The 22686-nt window shown below is 40.2% G+C and overlaps 1 protein-coding gene across 2 annotated transcripts in view; it reads right to left on the bottom strand.

Moving 5' to 3' along the window:
* ca16b (carbonic anhydrase XVI b) overlaps positions 1–22686 on the bottom strand; it is a 195876-nt gene that overhangs the window by 47178 nt on the left and 126012 nt on the right. For both annotated transcript variants that reach the window (XM_013138224.4, XM_013138225.3), the window contains exons 3-4: positions 19387–19566; positions 8029–8177 (exon numbers count right to left, since the gene is read on the bottom strand). In XM_013138224.4, the coding sequence (XP_012993678.2) occupies positions 8029–8177; positions 19387–19566 (329 nt within the window). The remainder of the gene's footprint in view (positions 1–8028; positions 8178–19386; positions 19567–22686) is intronic.

Here is a 22686-nt window from a genome sequence, read left to right as displayed (position 1 = left end):
TTAATAAAGTTCTATTGTTTTGACAATCACAAGCAGTCACTAGGAAGATTGTACTTCGTTTACAGGCATAAGCATTTATTTATTTTTTTTAACACGTGGGGATACACTAATACCAGGAGGATTTCTTTGACAGCCATTAACTGTTGCCAGGAGGATGCTATTGATTGGACAGTCACAAACAGACACCAGGAAGATTCTATTGTTTTACAGGCATGAGCAGTCACCAGGAATATTCTATTGTTTTGCAGGTATGAGCAGTCACCTGCAAGATTCTATTGTTTTACAGGCATCAGCAGTCGCCAGGAATATTCTACTGTTTTTACAGGCATGAGCAGTCACAAGGAAGATTCTAATGCTTTGACCATCACACGTGATTGCCAGGAGGATTCTAATGCTTTGACAGTCAAATGTGGTTGCCAGGAGAATTCTATTGTAATGTCAGGTAGCTGAAAGGAAAAAGGAGTCAACCCTGTGTGCATGTGTTTATATTTTTGGGTTTGTGTCTTATTAGCCAAGTTATAGACCATTGACTGCTTACAAAATGATTCAGTTATCTAGCAATGTTTTGTATCCAGAAAAGAGCATTTCTGTATCTTAAAGGGGAAGTGTTGTGTTTTAAGAAAAGCTTGACTATAAATTCAATTATTTGAATTTGGTGTAATAATAATAATACAAATAATATTACAAATAAAAATAATAAAGGGAATATAAAATATATAATGTTTTTTTATTATGTATATTATTATTGCATGAAAAAACCCAATACAACATTATGACTCACTTCCTAGACACCTTCAAAGTGACTCAACAGGTGACTTTCAAGCACGGCATGTTTTCAAACATTTTATTGAATCTAGATCTACACTGAACAACACATATGTACTCAATCATTTTCAATAACATTATCAAATAGAGACAGTAGCTTACTTTGCCACAGTTGAAAAAAAAATGAAGCAGGTGCAGCCTCCATTAAAAGCAAATCAGAAGTTGTAGAGTCTCTTCAAAACTGTCAAGTTTTTGCACTCAGCAGTCAGACATGCTTAGTGCCGAAAACCATTTGAAGGAACACTGGATGAGAGGTCATCCATCCTTCTATTTCCCATCTATTTATCATTCCAATGAGACACTGAATAAGCTCAGTGAGTTTGAAGTTAAATCGTCATGCACAATGGTATATCCCTTGGGTGTTTGATTTGTTAATCTACAATACACAGAGCCAGAAGCTATGTAGCACAAAAACACTCACGCATGCGTGTAGACACACACAAGCTTGCATACACAACAAAAAAGTGCACGCACACACACACAAGTGCGCGGGCACACAAGCAGGCACACACACTCAAGCGCGCACACACACAAGCGCGCACACAAACTCAAGCGCGCACACACATCCTTGTTTTTGAATCTTAAGGGGACCAGAAAACAAAATTGCTGCCCTAAACTTAACCCTAAACCTTACCCTAACCCTAACCTTAACCAAACCCTAATCTAAACCTAACCCTTACCTTAACCTCAATAAAGTAACATTTATGCCTAAACTTTACCTAGATGTAATGCCTAACCTTAACCCTAAACTTAACCAACAACGCCTGGACCTTGAAGAAACTCCAATTCTAACTCTAAAATTAATTGTAGGTTTGACCTTAAACCAAAACCTTGAGCCAGAAATTTACTTTTGATTCGTGGGGACCGGAAAAATGTCCCCATGAGACACATTCTTCAGGTTATACTATACTTATGGGGACATTTTGTCCCCACAAGTGAGGAAAACAAGACCACACACAAGAGCACACACACACACAAGCATGCACACACACACAAGCGTGCACACCCCCCCATACACACACAAGCGCGCACACACACACAAGTGCGCACACACAGACACACACACAAGCGCACACAGTTTTTCAGGTTCAACTTTAGCTGTGTTCTTTGTTTATTTGTGCCGTGTCCAATGGACCACGACAGTGAAATAAATCGCCACCATATTCCCTTCATGAGCCATTCTTTTCATTTGGGTTTTCCTCAAACAATGTATTGGAGCGTCTCCACCAGTCTAGCTTTAAGGGAGGCCTGTGAGTGAACCCACTTGATAAGATGGAGGAAAAACAAGCAGTGAACTGTATACACAATCACATAGTCTTAGCTATCTGAAGTTCTCATGTGAGTTTAAGACTTCTAGGATGAATATACAGGGAACCGCAAAAAACATTTGTACAGTGACACAGAATTTGCCTCTGTACAGAATGCCCATCCATATCCAATTAACCATTTAGAAATGACAGCACATTATGTACTGTACATAGTCCTGCATTTAAAGTTATTTGGTATTTGTACAGATTAACCTTATGGACAATGCACTCATGCTTAATATTTGGTCATATATCCGTTGCATGCAATGCTTGCCTTCTCCAACCCACAGACATCACCAGACGCTTGGTCTCTTCCCTACTGATGCTCTTTCACACAGGTCTTGCTTCTTTCTTTTTGACATTTGGGGGGAAAATGCCACATTAAGAGCTGTGTTCTAGAATGAGAGATTCAGAGAAAGCAACATCTTCAGTTGTTTCTCCCAATCATTGAGATTATACAGTCCTGGAGATCCTGGAGTTGTGTTCCCCTGTATGATATTGCTTTAATTTGATTTCCCCTCCCTGTCCCAAGGTCCTCCTTCATTATCTAGCATAAACACATATGTTGAATAACCAAACTAAAATATCTCATCATCTATGAACGGAAACATACTCAAGCCTCCCACATACAGTATGTTAGGGGTTTATGTTAGATTTTTGACTGGCCCAATCTATGACATTCACAGATTCCGGCCTAATGGTTACATTTTGCTCTCATAAGACCAGGAAATCTTTCTCAGGCTATCAGGCTTTTAATCAGGAGTGGTGTTTATCTAGCCACTCTATCCTAAAGGCCTGATTGGTGGAGTGCTGAGATCATTCTTCTAGCAGGTTCTTGCCCAGATATCTGCAGAGAAACTCTGAAGCTCTTTTAGAATGGCCATAGGGTTCTATGTCACTTTTCTGACAAAGGGCCTTCTTGTCCGGTCAATTGGTCCGGCTGGACGGCCAGCCCTAAGAATAGTGTTGATGGTTCTATACTTCATTGATTTCACACTGCGCTCCTGGGAACATTCAATGCTTTAGACTATTTTTTTTAATAACATTCTCCAGATCAATGTCTCAACTTCATTGTATCTCGGAGGTCTATGGAGAGTTTCTTGGACTTCATGGCTGGTATTTTACTCAGACATGCACTGTGTACTGTGGGACCTTATAGAGACACGTAAGTGCCTTTCTAAATAATGTCCAATCAATTTAATTTGCCACAGATGGTCTCAAATAAAGTTAGATACATCTAAAAGCAGATCAAAGCACATAGGGTGCATCTGAGATCAGTTTCAAGTGTCATGGCAAAGGCTCTGAATACAAAGAAATTGGCACAAATTTCCCAAAACATTAACCTTTTTAAGAGTTTGTCTTATACGGGGAATTGTGTGTAGATTGATAGCAATTTTGAGTGAAACTGTAAACCTCTAATCCAGTTGGATGTTGGGGAATTAATGGGAGATTGTTACATTCATTTCTGTCTTAGTCATTACATCAAGTTAACAATATCTTTTAATTGTGTCATTGTTTATTGCCTAATAATGTCAGTGCATTATTATAGATAAATGATACACCCAAAACCCCTTAATGATGAGAAAAATGTTGAGGTCTGTGACATCGCCCGGTATGGCGCAGCCGGGGCCCCACCCTGGAGCTCAGCCTGAAGGAGCGACCAGGGGCCGCCTTCCCGTGGGCTCACCACCCACAGGGGCCGGTGCGGAGAGGATCAGGCGGCAGTCGAAGGCAGGGGCCTAGACAACCCGATCCCTGGACACGGAAACTAGCTCTAAGGACGTGGAACGTCACCTCGCTGGCGGGGAAGGAGCCTGAGATCGTGCGTGAGGTTGAGAGGTTCCGACTAGAGGCAGTCGGGATCACCTCTACGCATGGCTTGGGCTCTGGAACCACACTTCTTGAGAGAGGATGGACTCTTCACCATTCTGGAGTTGCCCATGATGAGAGGCGGCGGGCTGGTGTGGGTTTGCTTATAGCTCCCCAGCTCTGTCGCCATGTGTTGGAGTTTACCCTGGTGAACGAGAGGGTCGTTTTCCTGCACCTACGGGTCAGGGATAGGTCTCTCACTGTTGTTTGTGCCTACGGGCCGAACGGCAGTGCAGAGTACCCGACCTTCTTGGAGTCTCTGGGAGGGGTGCTGGAAAGTGCTCCGACTGGGGACTCTATCGTTCTACTGGGGGACTTAAATGCTCACGTGGGCAACGACAGTGACACCTGGAGGGGCGTGATTGGGAGGAACGGCCCCCCTGATCTGAACCCGAGTGGTGTTCAGTTATTGGACTTCTGTGCTAGTCACAGTTTGTCCATAACGAACACCATGTTCAAGCATAAGGGTGTCCATCAGTGCACATGGCACCAGGACACCCTAGGCCGCAGGTCGATGATCGACTTTGTTGTCGTTTCATCTGACCTGCGGCCGTATGTCTTGGACACTCGGGTGAAGAGAGGGGCGGAGCTGTCAACTGATCACCACCTGGTGGTGAGTTGGATCTGATGGCGGGGGAGGAAGCTGGACAGACTCGGCAGGCCCAAGCGTACTGTAAGGGTCTGCTGGGAATGTCTGGCCGAGTCTTCTGTCAGAGAGATCTTTAACTCCCACCTCCAGCAGAGCTTCGACTGGATCCCGAGGGAGGCTGGAGATATGGAGTCCGAGTGGACCTAACCCTAACCGCCATTGTCGAAGCGGCCGCTCGGAGCTGTGGCCGTAAGGTCTCCAGTGCCTGTCGAGGCGGCAATCCCCGAACCCGGTGGTGGACACCGGAAGTAAGGGATGCCGTCAAGCTGAAGAAGGAGTCCTATCAGGCCTGGTTGGCTTGTGGGACCCCTGAGGCAGCTGACGGGTACCGGCAGGCCAAGTGGACTGCAGCCCGGTTGGTTGTAGAGGCAAAAACTCGGGCCTGGGAGGAGTTCGGTGAGGCCATGGAGAAGGACTATCGGCTGGCATAGAAGAGATTCTGGCCGTCACGTCTTCCATTGAGGAAGCAGAGGATGAGGGCTCAGAGGTGGACTCGTCCATCACCCGGGCTCATGTCACAGAGGTAGTCAAGAAACTCCTTGCTGGCAAGGCACCGGGGGTGGATGAGATCTGCCCTGAGTACCTCAAGTCTCTGGATGTTGTGGGGCTGTCTTGGTTGACACGCATGTGCAACATCGCGTGGCGGTCGGGGACAGTGCCTCTGGGATGGCAGACTGGGGTGGTGGTCCCTCTTTTTAAGAAGGGGGACCGGAGGGTGTGTTCCAACTATAGGGGGATCACACTTCTCAGCCTCCCCGGGAAAGTCTATGCCAGGGTTCTGGAGAGGAGAATACGGCCAATAGTAGAACCTCGGATTCAGGAGGAACAGTGTGGTTTTCGTCCGGGCAGTGGAACACTGGACCAGCTCTATACCCTCTACGGGGTGTTGGAGGGTTCATGGGAGTTTGCCCAACCAATCCACATGTGTTTTGTGGATTTGGAGAAGGCATTCGACTGTGTCCCTCGCGGCATCCTGTGGAGAGTGCTTCGGGAATATGGGGTCCTGGGTCCTTTGCTAAGAGCTGTCAGGTCCCTGTACGACCGAAGCAGGATCTTGGTCCGCATTGCCGGCAGTAAGTCAGACTTGTTCCCAGTGCATGTTGGACTCCGGAAGGGCTGCGCTTTGTCGTCGGTTCTGTTCGTAATTGTTATGGACAGAATTTCTAGGGGTCTTGTTCACAAGTGAGGGAAGAATGGAACAGGAGATTGACAGACGGATCAGTGCAGCTTCTGCAGTAATGCGGTCGATGTATCGGTCGTGGTGAAGAAAGAGCTGAGCCGCAAGGCGAATCTCTCGATTTACTGGTCAATCTACGTTCCTACTCTCACGTACGGTTGTGAGCTTTGGGTCATGACCGAAAGGACAAGATCCCGGATAGAGGCGGCCAAAATGAGCTTTCTCCACAGGGTGGCTGGGCGATCCCTTAGAGATAGGGTGAGAAGCTTGGTCACCCGGGAGGAGCTCAGAGTAGAGCCGCTGCTCCTCCACATCGAGAGGGGTCAGCTGAGGTGGCTTGGGCATCTGTTTCGGATGCATCCGGAACGCCTTCCTGGGAACGCCTTTCTCCATCCACCTTCCTCCACTTCCCGGGAAGAAGTGTCTAGGGAGAGGGAAGTCTGGGCATCTCTGCTTAGACTGCTGCCCCCGCGACCCGGCCCCGGATAAGCGGAAGATGATGATGATGATACACCCAAATTAACTTGCCAGTAAAAAAGAAGATGCGCTAGCATGTAAAGATTCAAATCTTAATTGGCACATTTTACACTGCTGTTTAGTGAGGTGCAGGAACAAGCACTGATCAGTGGAGCGGTCAATAAACCAGAATCGCAGGATCCTTTGATTAGTAATCATATGTAACTAGTCAATCTCTATGTCATCGCTAGCATATTCTATAATCCCAAACAATAATTAAAATGCTTTTATAGATTAGGATTGTGGATAATGATTAAAAGCTGGAATAAATGCAGCACAATCCTGCATTCCCCAGGTAATACCTGTTAGCAGTTCCACTTGGATCAATCCACTATCCCACAACCCAGCAGGAAATGTAGAATAAATGCCTCTCCCCTCAACACAGGTGTGTTACTACCTCAACATTTGGTTGTGATTTGTCTAAAGACCTTCAACCTAACAGGCAGGCACACACACACACTCTCCACAGACACACAATTTAAATATATATATATATATATATATATATATATATATATATATATATATATATATATATATATATATATATATATATATATATATATATATATATAATATCATAAAACCACACACAATGTCCCTTGAGTTAAAGTTATTTTTTACTTGTCAAACATGAGCCATAAAGTAAATGGCTATATATTTAAACCACAATGAATAGCATAAATCCCTTTACCTTCTCGTCTCCTGGTGCTTTTTCTTCCTCCCCATAACCACCCTGTACCCAGACAGACCTTTCATCAAAGTGAATAACACATCCGTATTCACCACCACCACGGGTAAAGGCAGCCCGATTACAGCAGCCCATACGCACATCATAGCTGCCATATGCACAACACCTAATAGCCCAGCTTTCAATTAGCATGGCTGTATATCATTCATCCAGTGGCCTTTAACGGTCTGTTGGTCACCAAAAGAATAATAGTCATTATACAGGCATTCAGTATCATGCACAAGTCATGGCGTGCCTTTAGGAAAGAAAGGATCTCTAAGAAAAGAGCTACAGCTACAAAGACGGGAAGGAAGTTCTTTTTTTTACGAGAAGCTTAATGAAACCAGTGCCTAGCTGCCAGAGGGAAAGCTTTATGAGAACAGGGTTAGGCTAGAGAAACCGACCTAGCTGGAAATAATTCCCAGGTCTGAAAACGGAGACGGAAAAGCAGTAGACAGAATGCTTTTCTTTCTGTTTCATTTGTATGCCTTGTACATAGGATTCAAAAACAGGTTGCTGCTTCAACATTATAGACTGATTGGTAGAGTGAATCTAAATGCATTAAGTGACAGAAAGTTCAGTGAGTTGTCATTCTGAAAGGTTCTTTCCACTCCCGACTCCTACTGACTCCTCCTGAATGATGAATCACCTTCAGAACACCTGTCATCAAGATGCGAATCAATCTGCATCGCAAAGGACAGACGCTGATTCACTACCTCTGCCTCGGACCCTGTCTTTCAGTCATTTTCTTCCTGCCTCTCAAATAAGGACCTTACATTCATCCACTCAGCATGAGGATTACATGGTTATACTCATTTTATTGTAGCAAGGCCTTACAGTAATCTCCTGTACTCCAGTCTCAGCTTTAGCTAATACATCCTTCCCATTTGGGATTAGTGTATCAGTCTCAACCCTCAACAACCTCTGTTTCGCTTACGTGTCCATGTGATCTTACCTCCACGGGGAACTTCCTGCCGTTGACGCTGTGCTCTGACCCCGCCGATCCATTGCTGTGACCCCAGTGGAACTCCATCTTCTCAGCTTTGAACCGTCCAGGTAGTCCCGCCCCCCGTACGAAGTAATCATCCTTCAGGAGCACAGCCACTTGGGAGAGATGAGAGAGTGAATGGAAATCATTACAGAGAGTAAAAGCGGGGAACTATGCCGACCTCAAAAAGCAGATTTATTATTTTTAATAAAAAAAACACAAAATATTCAGTCATCGAAAAGCTTTTTTCATTGACAGACCATAAGATCCTTTCTTCAGTTGGGTTCTAAGATCTAATCATATTCTCAGTGTCCCAGGGCAGTAAAGGGGACATTGCCTTGATTAGGCAATCTTTCAGATTTTGGGAAAAACATTTTATTTTGTGGGATTTTATTTACAGTGATTTAAAATGTATGTGGTCTTACTGGTAAATGCTCAAAAAATTACAAAATATTTAACAAAACATTTATGAATGGGGCCTATAGTAAAGTTATGTATCTTACTGTTGAACCAAAACATTTGGTAGGCTAACAGTGAATGTTCATTTTAATAATTACAGTATCTAACCAGCCCCCTGTTCACTCAAACCATTTGATGAATGTTTAACAAAACATGATTTATTACAAATAACAAAAAAAAGAAAAAATACATTGGTAGGCTAACAGTGCATGTTCATTTTAATAATTACTGTATCTAAACAGCACCCTGTTCACTCAAACCATTTGATGAAAAAAAAGAAAAAATACATTTTGTGGTTGTCATAGGATGTATCTTTTATTTTTTTTTTGCAGACAGAAAAGTTGGGAGACCTGAAAAGGGGGGTAAATATGAGTCTGTGCAGTCACTCAGAGAGTTTTTTACATTCTTACAAACATTTTCCTATTTACCACAGCAGTGCACACTACAATTTAAAGAAATTGTTAATCTTGCATTATTTTGAAATTATCTAATGTTTGACAAAATGTTATGCAACGTGCCAAATATAACTCATTGATAAAATTTGCTCATAAAAAGTCAGCAGGTACAGGGCAGTTTGGTAGAGGGAAATAAACTTATAGCACTATTGTGATTAGATTACCAGCTAAAGTAGTTACTTTTTTTCATTTTAAGGGCTAACCTGGGGTCAACTAGGTTTTTCTCCACTCATATACCTGCTTGAAGACTTACACGGCCCCCTACTCATTGTCAATGCAACCTGTTTAACACAGTTCTTACACCAAAATGCACAAAAAATCATAGGAATTTGAAGTATTGAGTGGATTCCTGGATCCTCTCCCATATCCCTCATTGGCATAATATAAATCATTCCCTCTCAGAGCCATTCCGAACCATTCTAATAGAGACCCATGTAAAATGCATTTTAACTACATTTAGCTTGACCTGTGTGCATGCCAGAAAAACCTGGTTATTAACCAGAGTTCATATCTCCTCGCAGGCGAAGTGAAGTACGCATTGTGAATTATTCCATAATGACGAAAAACTTTGCTGGAAAAAACCGAAACCTGACATTGTATACGGTTATATTGGGACTGTTTCTGGCATGGAAAAGTTCATCTTCAGTCTCGCTAGCAATTGCTAAATTCTTATGATTATTCCTAAGAAGTTAGTAGTTAGTAGATGTATTTTATTTCCACGATTCTCTTGTCGTTTCACTTGATTAAAAAGTTAGTTATCGTCAACTTTCTTTATAGTTATTGTATCAATGTCATTCCCAAATGAATGAATAAAGTATGTTGTTATGCCAAGAAAGAAAAAAAATATGTTCTTATGCCATGAAATGAAATAGCTTTGGCAGACTCGCTAGCAACTGCTCAATTCCTATGACTATTCCAGTACGTTAGTAGATACTGGTAAAGCCTATTACTGGCTAATAAGCTGTTAAAACGACCAGTGGCAAACAAGGATTTGTTCAGGATAGATGCTATACTGACACGCGTTGAAGGTAGAGCTCTGTGGTGTAGTGGTTAGCAAAACTGCCTTTCACGTGGGCGATTCTCAAGAGGGCAATCATTTCTATTGCGGTCAGGCTGAACAAGGCTTGCCTGGTTTTCTCAAGCATGCCTACATGTTTGATATTTGATGATGTAGAAGAATCGGCAGAGTTGCTTTAACCTGGATGGAGTTGTTTAAACATCAGCCTGTGTTGGCGCGTTTCATGCCACCTTTGTCAGGCAGACCTTATGAACATAGGCACTGTGAAATGTATTGTGCAAACAACTGACATTTCCCTATATATCTACTTTTGGATTGGTGGCTAAGCAAGAGTACTCTGTGCATGTTTAGATTAATCCGTAACCCTCTTTCAAGCTAACATCATTAGTTAGATTTGGCGCCTGATCCTTCCTTTGTTATAAGATGTTTCAGCCTAGCTGTGCTCTCCAGATGATTTGCAGCTCCAGATTGATTTAATTTTTTAACCACAACTCCAAGAGAAGAGCATTATGCCGAACAAACAGAATGACTAGACACACCACAGAGCTGTGGTAAAAAGCATTGTCTGGAAAGAAGGGGAGGACAGGGGTGAAAGAAAGAGGCACTGTAGACAGGAACAGTTATACAGTCAGCAGGATGGCAGAAAGCCTAGCAGTTATAGCATCTAATCAGCAAACAAAATACTGATAGATCACATGCCAGAGCAGGTAATGCAGTGCAGTTACCCTAATTGGTCCTGTAAGTCACATTCTAGAGTGTCTACATGACCTAAATGGCAAAGTTTTAAGCTGGCCATAATTTCACTATGTGTAAATTAGTACCTTGTAATTTGTAAGTTTTCTTGTGAGGAACAAAAAGTTGACAACATTGTCCAATATCTTCTGGTAATTATGTGCTGGCTAGACAAAGAAATCTATTATTAATTTGTTTATGCAGGCTGTAGGCAACATTATAAAACTAGTCACATGAGAATAAAACAGCATATTTTGAGTTAGTGTTATTTGTCCGTTCAGCTCGTTGCTTTGCAAATTAATGTTTTTATTTTGTTCATTAAACAGACAAGAGACACACATTCCTCTCTCAGATCACTGTTACATAGGGTCAACACTATAGTAAGTAAATATACAGAAATAATAAAATGTTGGGAGTGTCAATGTCATATAACAAAACTGTATTTTTAATCAGAACTCATGTCCTAATTGATTTACCCATGCCCTCATTGTTTGCTCTGGAAACAACAGAAAATGGTCTTCATGGTCATGTAAAAAAAAAACTACTTTAAAACATATTACCACAATCAAGCCTAGGTTGTACGGAGGACTTAATATTTGCTTTGTTGCCAAAAATACCTTTCAGGAAGAAACAAAAGTCAGCAAAAATTGGTGTCATGAAAAAGTTGTCTGGCTTTCGTTTTGGGATGAATAGCAAAGACAGAGAGTGTGAAGATAGCGAGAGGGGATAAAGGAGAGAGAGAGAGAGAGAGAGAGAGAGAACAGACCGATACAGAGACGGGATATAATGTTTTAGGGGGGATTTGTTGTGTGTAGTGGACTGAGTAGAGCGGAGAAACAAAGTCAGCCAGGCTAGTGCTGGGTAAGCTAAAGAGGCTCAGCACTCAGCACGAAGTGAGCAGGCCCCAGATCCAGGAGATTCTCATAAGGCTCTTCTGAGCACACTGTAAACATACAGTCAGTCACACAATTAAAAACTGACTGGCTATTGTCATGGTCAACAGTCAGACACTCATGCAAAGGCAAACAGAGACCAAACGAGAGGAGATGAGAGTAGTGGAGGACAAGCAGGATGGACGGCCCTGGGACTGATTAGTAATGCTGTCCGTTTTGTGTTAGTGCGCTCCAGCAGTTGAGCCAAGCAGAGCAGGAATTAGAAGCTAAGCCAAAAAGACCTTGAATCACAGGCTGGGAAAGAAGGAAAGTAAATCCTTGATCAATGCAAATGTTTCTGGGACCAGCGGTTCCTCATATATTTGCCTAAAGCTTGTTTGAAATTTGCCTGGGAAAGAAATGTTTATCGAAAGACTTCTGGAAGCTGGCCAATCAACTTCAGCTCAAAGGCGTAGCAGGTCAAGACACCACACAGGGAAAGTTGTAAAATCAATCAGGATCAACTTTTAAGATCTAGTCCCTTTGAGCTCAATTAAAATGTTGGCAGAATCATGAAAGGTAAAGTTAGCGCTGAGCGATTAGTGCTTTTTTAAGGTTGGTTTGGTTTCAGTGATTTCTTTGTTAACAATACATGAACTGGGTTGAATGCTTTAACAACACTTGATATTTCATTCCAACTCATCCTGTTATTTATGTTCATGCGGTACCAGCCATTTATATCAATGCAGCCTGCTGTAGAAATATACTGAGCTGATATATTGATTAATTATGCCATTGTATAAGAGAGTAAAAAATCCCAAGCTAGGTACTGTGTTGATATTAAAGTACCGAGTCCATGTATTTAGGCAGTAGGAAAATGCAGGTTGTGCTAATACAGAGCTAAACTAATCATAGGAACAAGCCTATTCTGATTGAGACCGGATAGACATGTTTTGCTCAAAGGTCAGCTATTTTGTAAGATGTGGTCACTTCTGATGAAGTCTAATGCGCCTCAGAGACATTTCACTGGTAACCTGGTTGCTATGTTTTCTCTCTCCTTGCAAGTTTAAATAAAATTGTTATTGTCTTAAAGACTATTTTATCTCTGCTTTACCTGCCTTAAAGAGTTCTGCAGAATTTCTATCACAGGTGTAAAGATTAATTATATTTAGTCTACAGTAGTAGCCTAGCCCAGCCAGTATGTTGTTTGACAATTCCAGTAGCTCTTTTCAGACAAGATAACAACAATTATAAATGAATTAAATTGATACATTTTGTTTATATGTTCAAATAAAACACTATGATCGTCCAAAAAACATGGATCGATCAGCACTTGAATAACACTGTCAAAGGACTAGGACATAACTGGGGACTAGAAAATATATCTATCTATAAATCTAGGGGACCATTTTGCAAGGTCCTAGCAAGCTATTTTGGTTTACCAAGGACATTACCTAGTTCTTTATATTCATCTAGATCACAGCACATTAAGTAAATCTCTTTTCTCTCTGTGTCTGCAGACGTGAGGGCCCAGGGCATGCCAGGGCAAACATTCCTCAGGTGAAAACAAAACACCAAAAAGAGTGCCATTCATACTTAACCAGATACCAATTCACTGCAACAATTCATGCCAATGGTAACGGTTCCCTGTTCATGTATAAAGATGTCATTTGTAAAATATCACCATACAAACACAGACAAATGCTAATTACAATATAAAGGGTATTAGGAAATTAAGTTATTTGAGTACTTCACAGACCCTCAGAGTCGGCAACTTCCTGATGATCTTATTTATTTTTGTCCTGGCTTTTAACATTGCCAGTCTTGAAGAAACTCAAATACATGCACTTCTATTAAGCAAGGGAAGAACAGACAGAACAGACTAGAAATCATTTTGATTGAGAGGGGATCAAATACTTATTTCACTCATTAAAATGCAAATACATTTATACTATTTTTGACGTGCGTTTTTCAGGATTTTTTTGTTGCTATTCAGTCTCTCACTGTTCAAATAAACCTACCATTAAAATTATAGACTGATCATTTCTTTGTCAGTGGGCAAACATACAAAATCAGTAGGGGATCAAATATTTTTTTCCCTCACTGTATTTCTCCTCCAGGTAAGCTCTCCATGAGCAGAAAGCTAACTACTGTACCTAGTATGAGTAATAAACTACCCATATATATCTTTGTCCGGCACCACTAGCCTTTAAAAATAACCATAATTCCAAACAAAATATAATTCCACACATAAGGGTCAAGTAGTGTAGTCCACAGAAATATCAATAAACACATATTTATCCAATCAAAATCTTTCTGGTGAAGGTGCAAATTGGATGGTTTCCAGATTAAGGATTAGAGATTGTCACTCCTGGAAATTATTTCCATGTATTGCAAGACTTATTTTTGCCCTATCCATGAAACTGTGAGGTTTGTATCACAACCAGTGAATGCATGTATGCCTGACAAAGACAAACTCTAGTGCATTTCAAGTTTTTGCAGATAGAGTTGATACAAATCTTCTGGTAGTTTCTACCCATTCCAAAAGCCACCCACAGCTTTATGGTTGGATAATCCTCGGTGGGTTGAAAAACAGCCCAGCAAGTAGAATAATGATGTCTGTATCCACTGTTCGGATGATAATGGTCTTTGCACCCCTTTAAAGAGCATCTGAAATGAAGGCATACTCGTGTCTGCCTCTTCATGGTCACATTCTGGCATTGATGTTAAGAGAGCCCTTTGACACCACAGGCATGTCAGTTGTATATAGATCTCAATCTTTTTTCATCTTTGTTCCATCTTCAAATACAGTTGCACACACCTTCTGTGTCAACATGTTGAAAAGCTTCTATTTGTTACTAGGATTTCTGAGAAAGTGGTTTCTGTTATTCTACCTAACTTTAGTTTGGCCTTTTCCACACTTCTCTCGTTAAGTATTTTAGACCGACTTCTTTTTATGGGTCCTACAATAAAATCACTTCTAAACCCAAGACAAGACATTACAGTCATTCAGTGTGGACAACTGGTGGGTAGGCAGCAGGTGGGTTGGTGGAATCAGCAACAATAAAGCCTAGAAGGTCAGATTTTCGGGATGCCAGAGGACATGTCCGGCAAACATTCTAAAGACATTCAATGTGTATTCAATGTGACATTCAGATGTTCCAATTAGGTTCCCTAAAGGATTTATGAGTAACATTTTCCAGGGAACTGTTAACAATGGTCAAAGGGACATTGCGTAATGGCCCAAAAGTAACATTATTTCAGAAAACATTGAGTATCTCTTGAGGAACATGCAAGGAAATGTTTTTAGTAATCAGTAAATGGTGTAAACTAGGATGTGTGCACCCTGGAAATTAAATAATGTACTTTAGGCAAAATCCTCCCAGGGAACTTGAAATAACATGCCAAGAACATTCCTGAGAACAACTGGGGACTTCATAAAACCGGAGACTAATAAAACAGGGGATGTCCCAAGAAAAATCTAAAATTGTGGTTTGGGATCTCCGCAGGACCAAACAGTATCTAGAAAACAATACCAGCAAAAACATTTATAAAACATCATACTCCAGAAAAACATGGAAAGGACATACTAAAGACTCAGCAGGGACGTTTGTCAAAATATCGCCTAGCAATCAGTATTGGCTGATTACAAGCAAAAATCGTATTATCTGTATCAGCCGATTGCTGAAAATTATGCCGATTATTTCAACCTGATAGTGCTATTGTCTGAATATACAAACCCGATTCCAAAAAAGTTGGGACACTAAACAATTGTGAATAAAAACAGAATGCAATGATGTGGAAGTTTCAAATTTCTATATTTTATTCAGAATACAACATAGATGACATGTTTAAACTGAGAAAATGTATCACATTAAGGGAAAAATAAGTTGATTTAAAATGTCATGGCATCAACACATCTCAAAAAAGTTGGGACAAGGCCATGTTTACCACTGTGTGGCATCCCCTCTTCTTTTTATAACAGACTGCAAACGTGCTGGGGACTGAGGAGACAAGTTGCTCAAGTTTATGAATAGGAATGTTGTCCCATTCTTGTCTAATACAGGCTTCTAGTTGCTCAACTGTCTTAGGTCTTCTTTGTCACACCTTCCTCTTTATGATGCGCCAAATGTTTTCTATGGGTGAAAGATCTGGACTGCAGGCTGACCATTTCAGTACCCGGATCCTTTTTCTATGCAGCCATGACATTGTAATTGATGCAGTATGTGGTCTGGCATTGTCATGTTGGAAAATGCAAGGTCTTCCCTGAAAGAGATGACGTCTGGATGGGAGCATATGTTTGTTCTAGAACTTGGATATAACTGTCAGCATTGATGGTGCCTTTCCAGATGTGTAGGCTGCCCATGCCACACCCACTCATGCAACCCCATATCATCAGAGATGCAGGCGGAGCGCTGATAACAACTTGGTTTGTCCTTGTCCTCTTTAGTCTGGATGACATAGCGTCCCAGTTTTCCAAAATGAACTTCAAATTTTGATTAGTCTGACCACAGAACACTTTTCCACTTTGCCACAGTCCATTTTAAAGGATCCTTGGCCCAGAGAAAATGCCTGCACTTCTGGATCCTGTTTAGATACGGCTTCTTTTTTGACCTATAGAGTATTAGCCAGCAATGGCGAATGGCACGGTGGATTGTGTTCACCGACAATGTTTTCTGGAAGTATTCCTGAGCCCATGTTGTGATTTCCATTACAATATCATTCCTGTATGTGATGCAGTGCCGTCTGAGGGCCCGAAGATCACGGGCATACAGTATGGTTTTCCGGCCTTGACCGTTACGCACAGGGATTGTTCCAGATTCTCTGAATCTTTGGATGATATTATGCACTGTGGATGATGATAACTTCAAACTCTTTGCAATTTTTCTCTGAGAAACCCCTTTCTGATATTGCTCCACTATTTTTCGCCGCAGCATTGGGGGAATTGGTGATCCTCTACCCATCTTGACTTCTGAGAAACACTGCCACTCTGAGAAGCTCTTTTTATACCCAATCATGCCAACTGACATAATAAGTTGCAAATTGGTCCTCCAGCTGTTCATTTATCTGTACATTTAACTTTTCTGGCCTCTTATTGCTAGTTGTCCCAACTTTTTTGGAATGTGTAGCTCTCATGAAATCCAAAATGAGCCAATATTTGGCATGACATTACAAAATGTCTTGCTTTCAACATTCAATATGTTATCTATATTCTATTGTGAATTAAATATAAGTTAATGAGATTTGTAAATTATTCCATTCCTTTTTTACTCACAATTTGTACAGTATCCCAACTTTTTTGGAATCGGGTTTGTATGTTCAATGTGCACACTAACACTAATCCCCTTTCCCCAAAATTCTAATACTAACCCTAACCATTTATTATTATTATAAATGTTTCTCTGTTGCAATTCTGGTGAAGTCTAATGCCTTATTTAGTATGTTAATATCAAGGCATTGTACAATGTGCAATTACAGAAAGAGAATGTGTATTTTCTTATCATATAATGAATACATTTTCCATTCATTGTCAGACTTATATTTGCGAGTAATTTTGTTATAAAATATACATAAAGACATTTGCATGACTGAATGTTCATTTGTTGAAACTAGAAAAGCCTAATCAGAAGCAACATTTTTATTTGATTTATGCTTGAGTACACAGGTACAAAAGTGCCAAATACAATGATATTGGAATCGGAGCGTCTGATTGTTATTTCAGTATCAGAAAACAATTTTCTTATTGGTGAATCCCTAATAAAGTGATTTCTGGACTACACAAAATGTCCCAAACAAAAGTCCTTAACAAAACAACCTAAAGACTATATGGGACCTTAATGACACATTATAGAATAAATAATTAAAAACAGACATGCAGTCACACAAACCTAAATAAATATGTAACTTGATAGGTATCTTGATATGCCATCCTTGTCAGGTGGATGGATTGCATTGGCAAAAGACAGTGAAATAAACTAAATTGATAAAAAATAAAATATAAAATACACTTTGTTTATTTCAGAAAACTTCGGGAATCTTTGATTTCACCTCTTGAAAAATTTGACCAGACATGCATTGTGATATGTATCTTCTATAACAATTACATCAAATGTGTTTGCTAGTAGATAAGTATATTTTATTGAATTTCCATATCAAGTTGAATCTAGAATTCCAGGGAAAGGGTTCCGTGGACATACAATCTCACAAAAATGTCTGTAGAGCCCAGATCTGTATCGAGCTACACAACAAGCTTGTATGAGCAAGGTGATGAGAATATTATGATCAGGTAAATGTCATTTATTTTTTCTCTATGGCGCTCAGAAGCAACTGTAACTAGAAGTTAAGGAGTTATTCATAGAAATCCCCAGACACAGTAATTACAGTTTAAAGTTACTTCTTAATCTTGTTGATATGGTGTTTTTTAAACTTTTCATTTAATTACTTTAATGTAATTTCGGTAAAAAAGCAAGTTGTTAAAACAGGTTGATTTTTGGTGTTTGCTGGGCATGTCTGCAACAACTTTAGGGAGGTTTGTTTTGAAATATAATGGCATAGGGTTTACAATTCTAAATTCTGTTCCAGTAATGGCAGCCATTGTAGATTATGTGTACAAATGCTGCATATCCTATTCTATCCCAAAGAGCATCAAACAAATTTCACACTTCTATCCACCACTTTACAGTTCCATAATTTTCTTACACTAAGGACCCAGACAATAAATTTGTAAAACTGATGGTTTTCTATAAAGATCTCATGAGATACGCATGAGCATCAGTGAGCAGATTTCAGAGAATAGGGCCTCAGAAAATCATGCTGAAAAATAGAGTACTAGAAAATGTCTGGAATGACACATCCACATCCAAACAAGCTACAGCATCCAATTACAGAAGACAGCAAAAATAAATATGCTAATTTCTTAGAAAAGTATACTCATTATTGGAATGGAAGCATGGCTGTGTGGCTGGTAACTCTGAGAATGTGTATCACCTTTAGGACATTGCTAGTAACTGCTAATATGACATCTTGCATGTAACTAATGAGCAAGGCAATCTCATAACCTTCATATGGTTATGGTTAGTTCTGATTAGGTGAGATAACTCTCTGTTTCTCTCTCAGTTTCCCAAACAAGTTGTGTGATGTAGAATCAATAGTTGGGTTTTTACTGTTCTAGAAATCAACCTAGTCATAGTTCAGCTAAACCTTTGCTTCCCACTGCCAGTATAATTTTGTTCTTGCAAAACGAAAGAGTACTAGCTATACATTTATACAATTGATTTAAGTAAAGCAATGTACAGTAATAACATTACACTCATCAGGTCCTGCACACCACAGCTTTCTCTCACAGCTATACATTGTAAAAACTGATGGAGATGCAAAAACAGTACATGGACAAAAGCCATTGAGTAGCTGGTAGGAGACGTGGATGAATGCTCCTACTGTAGCTGTCACATTATATATTATAGACTTACAATAAGTAAAATTCTAAAATGGATGTGAATCTTATATAAGCCTCTGAACTATTCCATACTGTATTGTCATATATATATAGGGATGCATTCTGATCTCAGTCACTGATTTCCATGAGAACACCAGAACCACCCTATTTTGGAAAAAAAACATAAACAGCCTTTAAAAGCAAAGCATGTTCTACTCCAATAGTTGACAGAGGAAATTCTGACCCGAAGCACCTGAAGTGCACCTGATCTGAAGCACTATTTTCTCTCAAACTGATGAGAAAGGGAAAAACCTTTGGTTTTGAACACCTCTGAATAAAATAAGACTCGCTCACCGGTCTTTCCTGTGTTCTTCATTGAGGTCTTGTTGGACGATTCAGCGTTGAACCCGTGGAGGGTTAATTCCTGGCACTCCTGAGACACCTGAGCATCCTCGTCTGAGATATCCACTGGTGACTGGTTCCTGGCAGAACACTCAGGGTAGGTGGAGGCCCAGCCCGCAGGCCCGTGGGTCCCTACATAAAGAGAGGAGAGACATTCTGTTTTACCATCCACAGTATTAAGAGCTGGTCCTGTATTGGAAAAAGTGATTTTGTTCCTAAACAGAGACATGAGACTGTGGGAAATAATTCCATCCCATCTCTGTGTTTCTAGTAAAATGGAGTAGAGTCAGTAGTCATTTTGCCACTGCAGCACGCAACCAAAACCACCGCCTGCTTTGAAAAAAATTCTCTAGGTTAACACAGAATTTATGTTGCCATTATTCCCAAGACTTTTCATGAGGTTCATGAAATAAAGATGTGACTTCCTCTTTATCACCAACCCTAGCCCCCAGACAAAAACTGGCTATAAGGCATGCTGTGAAAAAACGCTTTAAAAACACTTTAAAATCCTTTTGTAATCAGATACAGTAAGCTATCTTAACAGAAGTCTGGGTGACAGAAATCCCATTGGTTTTAAATATCCTGATACTTAGGTAATGTCTTGGTCACCTAGCATTTTACGCACACTAGCACATAGGTACACACACGTGGATTCGCGCACACGCACACACACTCACACACACACACACACACACACACACACACACACACACACACACACACACACACACACACACAGCAGTCATGCAGTCTTTTCAGATGAATTTGTCACCAGTTTCTGGTGCTGAAGCAGTAAACTAGGACCCTGAGTGCTACACATTTTTCCATTGAGTTAAATTAGGATGAATTGTCTTCTTCCCGTTCCACACACTGCCTGGAAGCATGTATTGATTGGCCAGGTCTGTATTCCATGGAAGAGCTGGCACTATGGATCTGGGCTTTGCTTTTTACTAATGGCTGCATCAGCAAGCTGGAGTGAAGTCATCAGTCATCGCTTGTGTCTGTCTGTACCAGTGCCACTCTAATATCTCACACCTTTAAAGAAAAATGTGCACGAGCAGACACACACACACTCCCTCCCTCACACACTCCAGTCTCAGCATAGCAATAAGAGCAAGAGACCAAGCCCTGCAAAAGAGTAGTTTCGAGTTCTCAAACACTTCTAACATCCCTCCACACTTTCAGTCATAGTAATAACAGAAGCGAGCTGGGGCTTGTCACTCAAGAGGGCCACTCTTTCTGGTTACTGTTCATATAGCCTATAGAAGAGGCAGAAAGCTCTGCAGAAATTTAATGTATTTTCTATTTCTATAAATACACCCTGCCTGTCTGTCTTGTCTTGGTTTAATCGCTCTCTGTTTTTCTCTCTATCATACATAAAAAATCGAACCACACATTTCCTTTTAGAAAACACATTTTGTAATGTTCAAAATAACAAACCTCATTAAACACATTAATGTCAAAAAGCAATGAAATAATACACTCTGAGAAAATGCTTCATAAAATCGCAATTATACACAATTAAAATGTAAACATAATCTCTTTTTGGAGTTATAGCCTCGATTTCACCTTTCTGTAAAGCTATTCCTGATGAGAAGTTAACTTGGAGCTTTGCCTTGCTGTCTAACATGGCTTAAATCTCTCATAGTCAACAAAAACCCACACACATCATGGAGTTAACCCCTAACTAGACCAAACACATTGCATGTGCAACGCATACGTTATTCAATCATTTCATGCAACTGCACTGAAACAATCCATTTTGAGAGGCTCTCAGCATATCTTGTTAAAGAAGTTAAAGATGGTCAAAGCACATAGTCAAGTTAAAAACATTTTTGTTTAAGGCTAAAAATTATATCCAAGCTGCCAATAGTTATCCTAATCAGCTCCTGCAGTGTTTTCTTTATATGATGTAACTAATGTTTTTATTTTTTTTTATTTTATGTATACTAAACTGCCTAATTGTTCCGACTGAAGAATGGAGATTGAATAGCTGCTGCATGATATTTTCCATGAAGCTAAACATGATCTATGGTTAACGTCCTGTGTCAAAGTTGAGTAAATTCACTACATGTCTGTGACTGAGCACACAACTTCAGTCACATGGAGAGATGGATTAAGAATAGAACAATGAAGTAGGCTTACATGAACATTGTGGGGTCACTATGGCACTGTTTTCTTTCAGGTTGGTTTGGTTTCAGTAACTCTCCTTGGGAGCCCCCAGCCATTCCAACAATTAGATGCATCCCAGAGCTAGCACACCTGAATCAACTTATTAACTAATTAAAAAGTCCTTACCTGTTGAATCAGGTGAGCGAGTTCAGGACTTAAACTAAACTGTGAGATGGCTGGGGGGGTCCCTAGGAGAGGGCTGACGATCTAAGAGTTAGATAATTGAAAATAATTGTGAATATTTATAATTATTTGTTCTTATTATTATTTTATTCACAGTAGATCTAGTATGGCACCAGTGTGAGGCAAAGTGAGCAACAAGCAGGCCCAAGAGGCAAATTGTGTATTCCCTTGTTTCCCATTTTAGTATGTGTCATGTCCTACATGTTGTGGAAGGTAAACTATTAACCCAATGCAAGAAAACAAAAAAGATTGTAGAAAAAGTGGCATGGGTATACATTTGTTTGCATTTCTGCTTTCATGATCAACCATCTAATACATTAATTTACTGTCAGATAATAGAATCCTATCTTATAAAGTACTGTTACCGTGACCAGTTAAACTAGAATAATGGACATCCTTGAACAGCACTAAGTGTGTACGATCATGCCTCCTACACCAACACATGGTGTCGGGTCCTCTCAGAATATTTTATTTGCAAGTGCCAAAGGCAATAACAAGTAAAAATAATAATACCAGTTATGCACTCATTCTAACACTTAAATGTAAAAAAAAAAAAAAACAGAAAGTCACCTAAATAAAAAAAAATGAACTAACACAATATAAAACAATAACGCAACAACAAAATAAATCTTGCATTTTCTGTAGCTGACTTTGTTCAGGTTTACTAGATCATCCTTATTGTTCTGCCAGGCACTGAAGAAGTGCCACACAGGTGTGGAAGCTGTGCCATCAAGTAAAAAATAGGGGAAACAAGGGAAATAAGGGAAAGCAAATAATTTAAATATAGATTAACAACTTATTTATTAAGGTGAATACCTAGCCATATTCATTTTTCAAAGGCAAGCGTATAATATAACTTATTGCTGATTATTGTTATGTATAGGCTAAAAAAAATGC

Source organism: Esox lucius, chromosome 17, assembly GCF_011004845.1.
Source record: "Esox lucius isolate fEsoLuc1 chromosome 17, fEsoLuc1.pri, whole genome shotgun sequence".
Classification (NCBI taxonomy): domain Eukaryota; kingdom Metazoa; phylum Chordata; class Actinopteri; order Esociformes; family Esocidae; genus Esox; species Esox lucius.
This window is presented reverse-complemented; position numbering and strand designations above follow the sequence as displayed.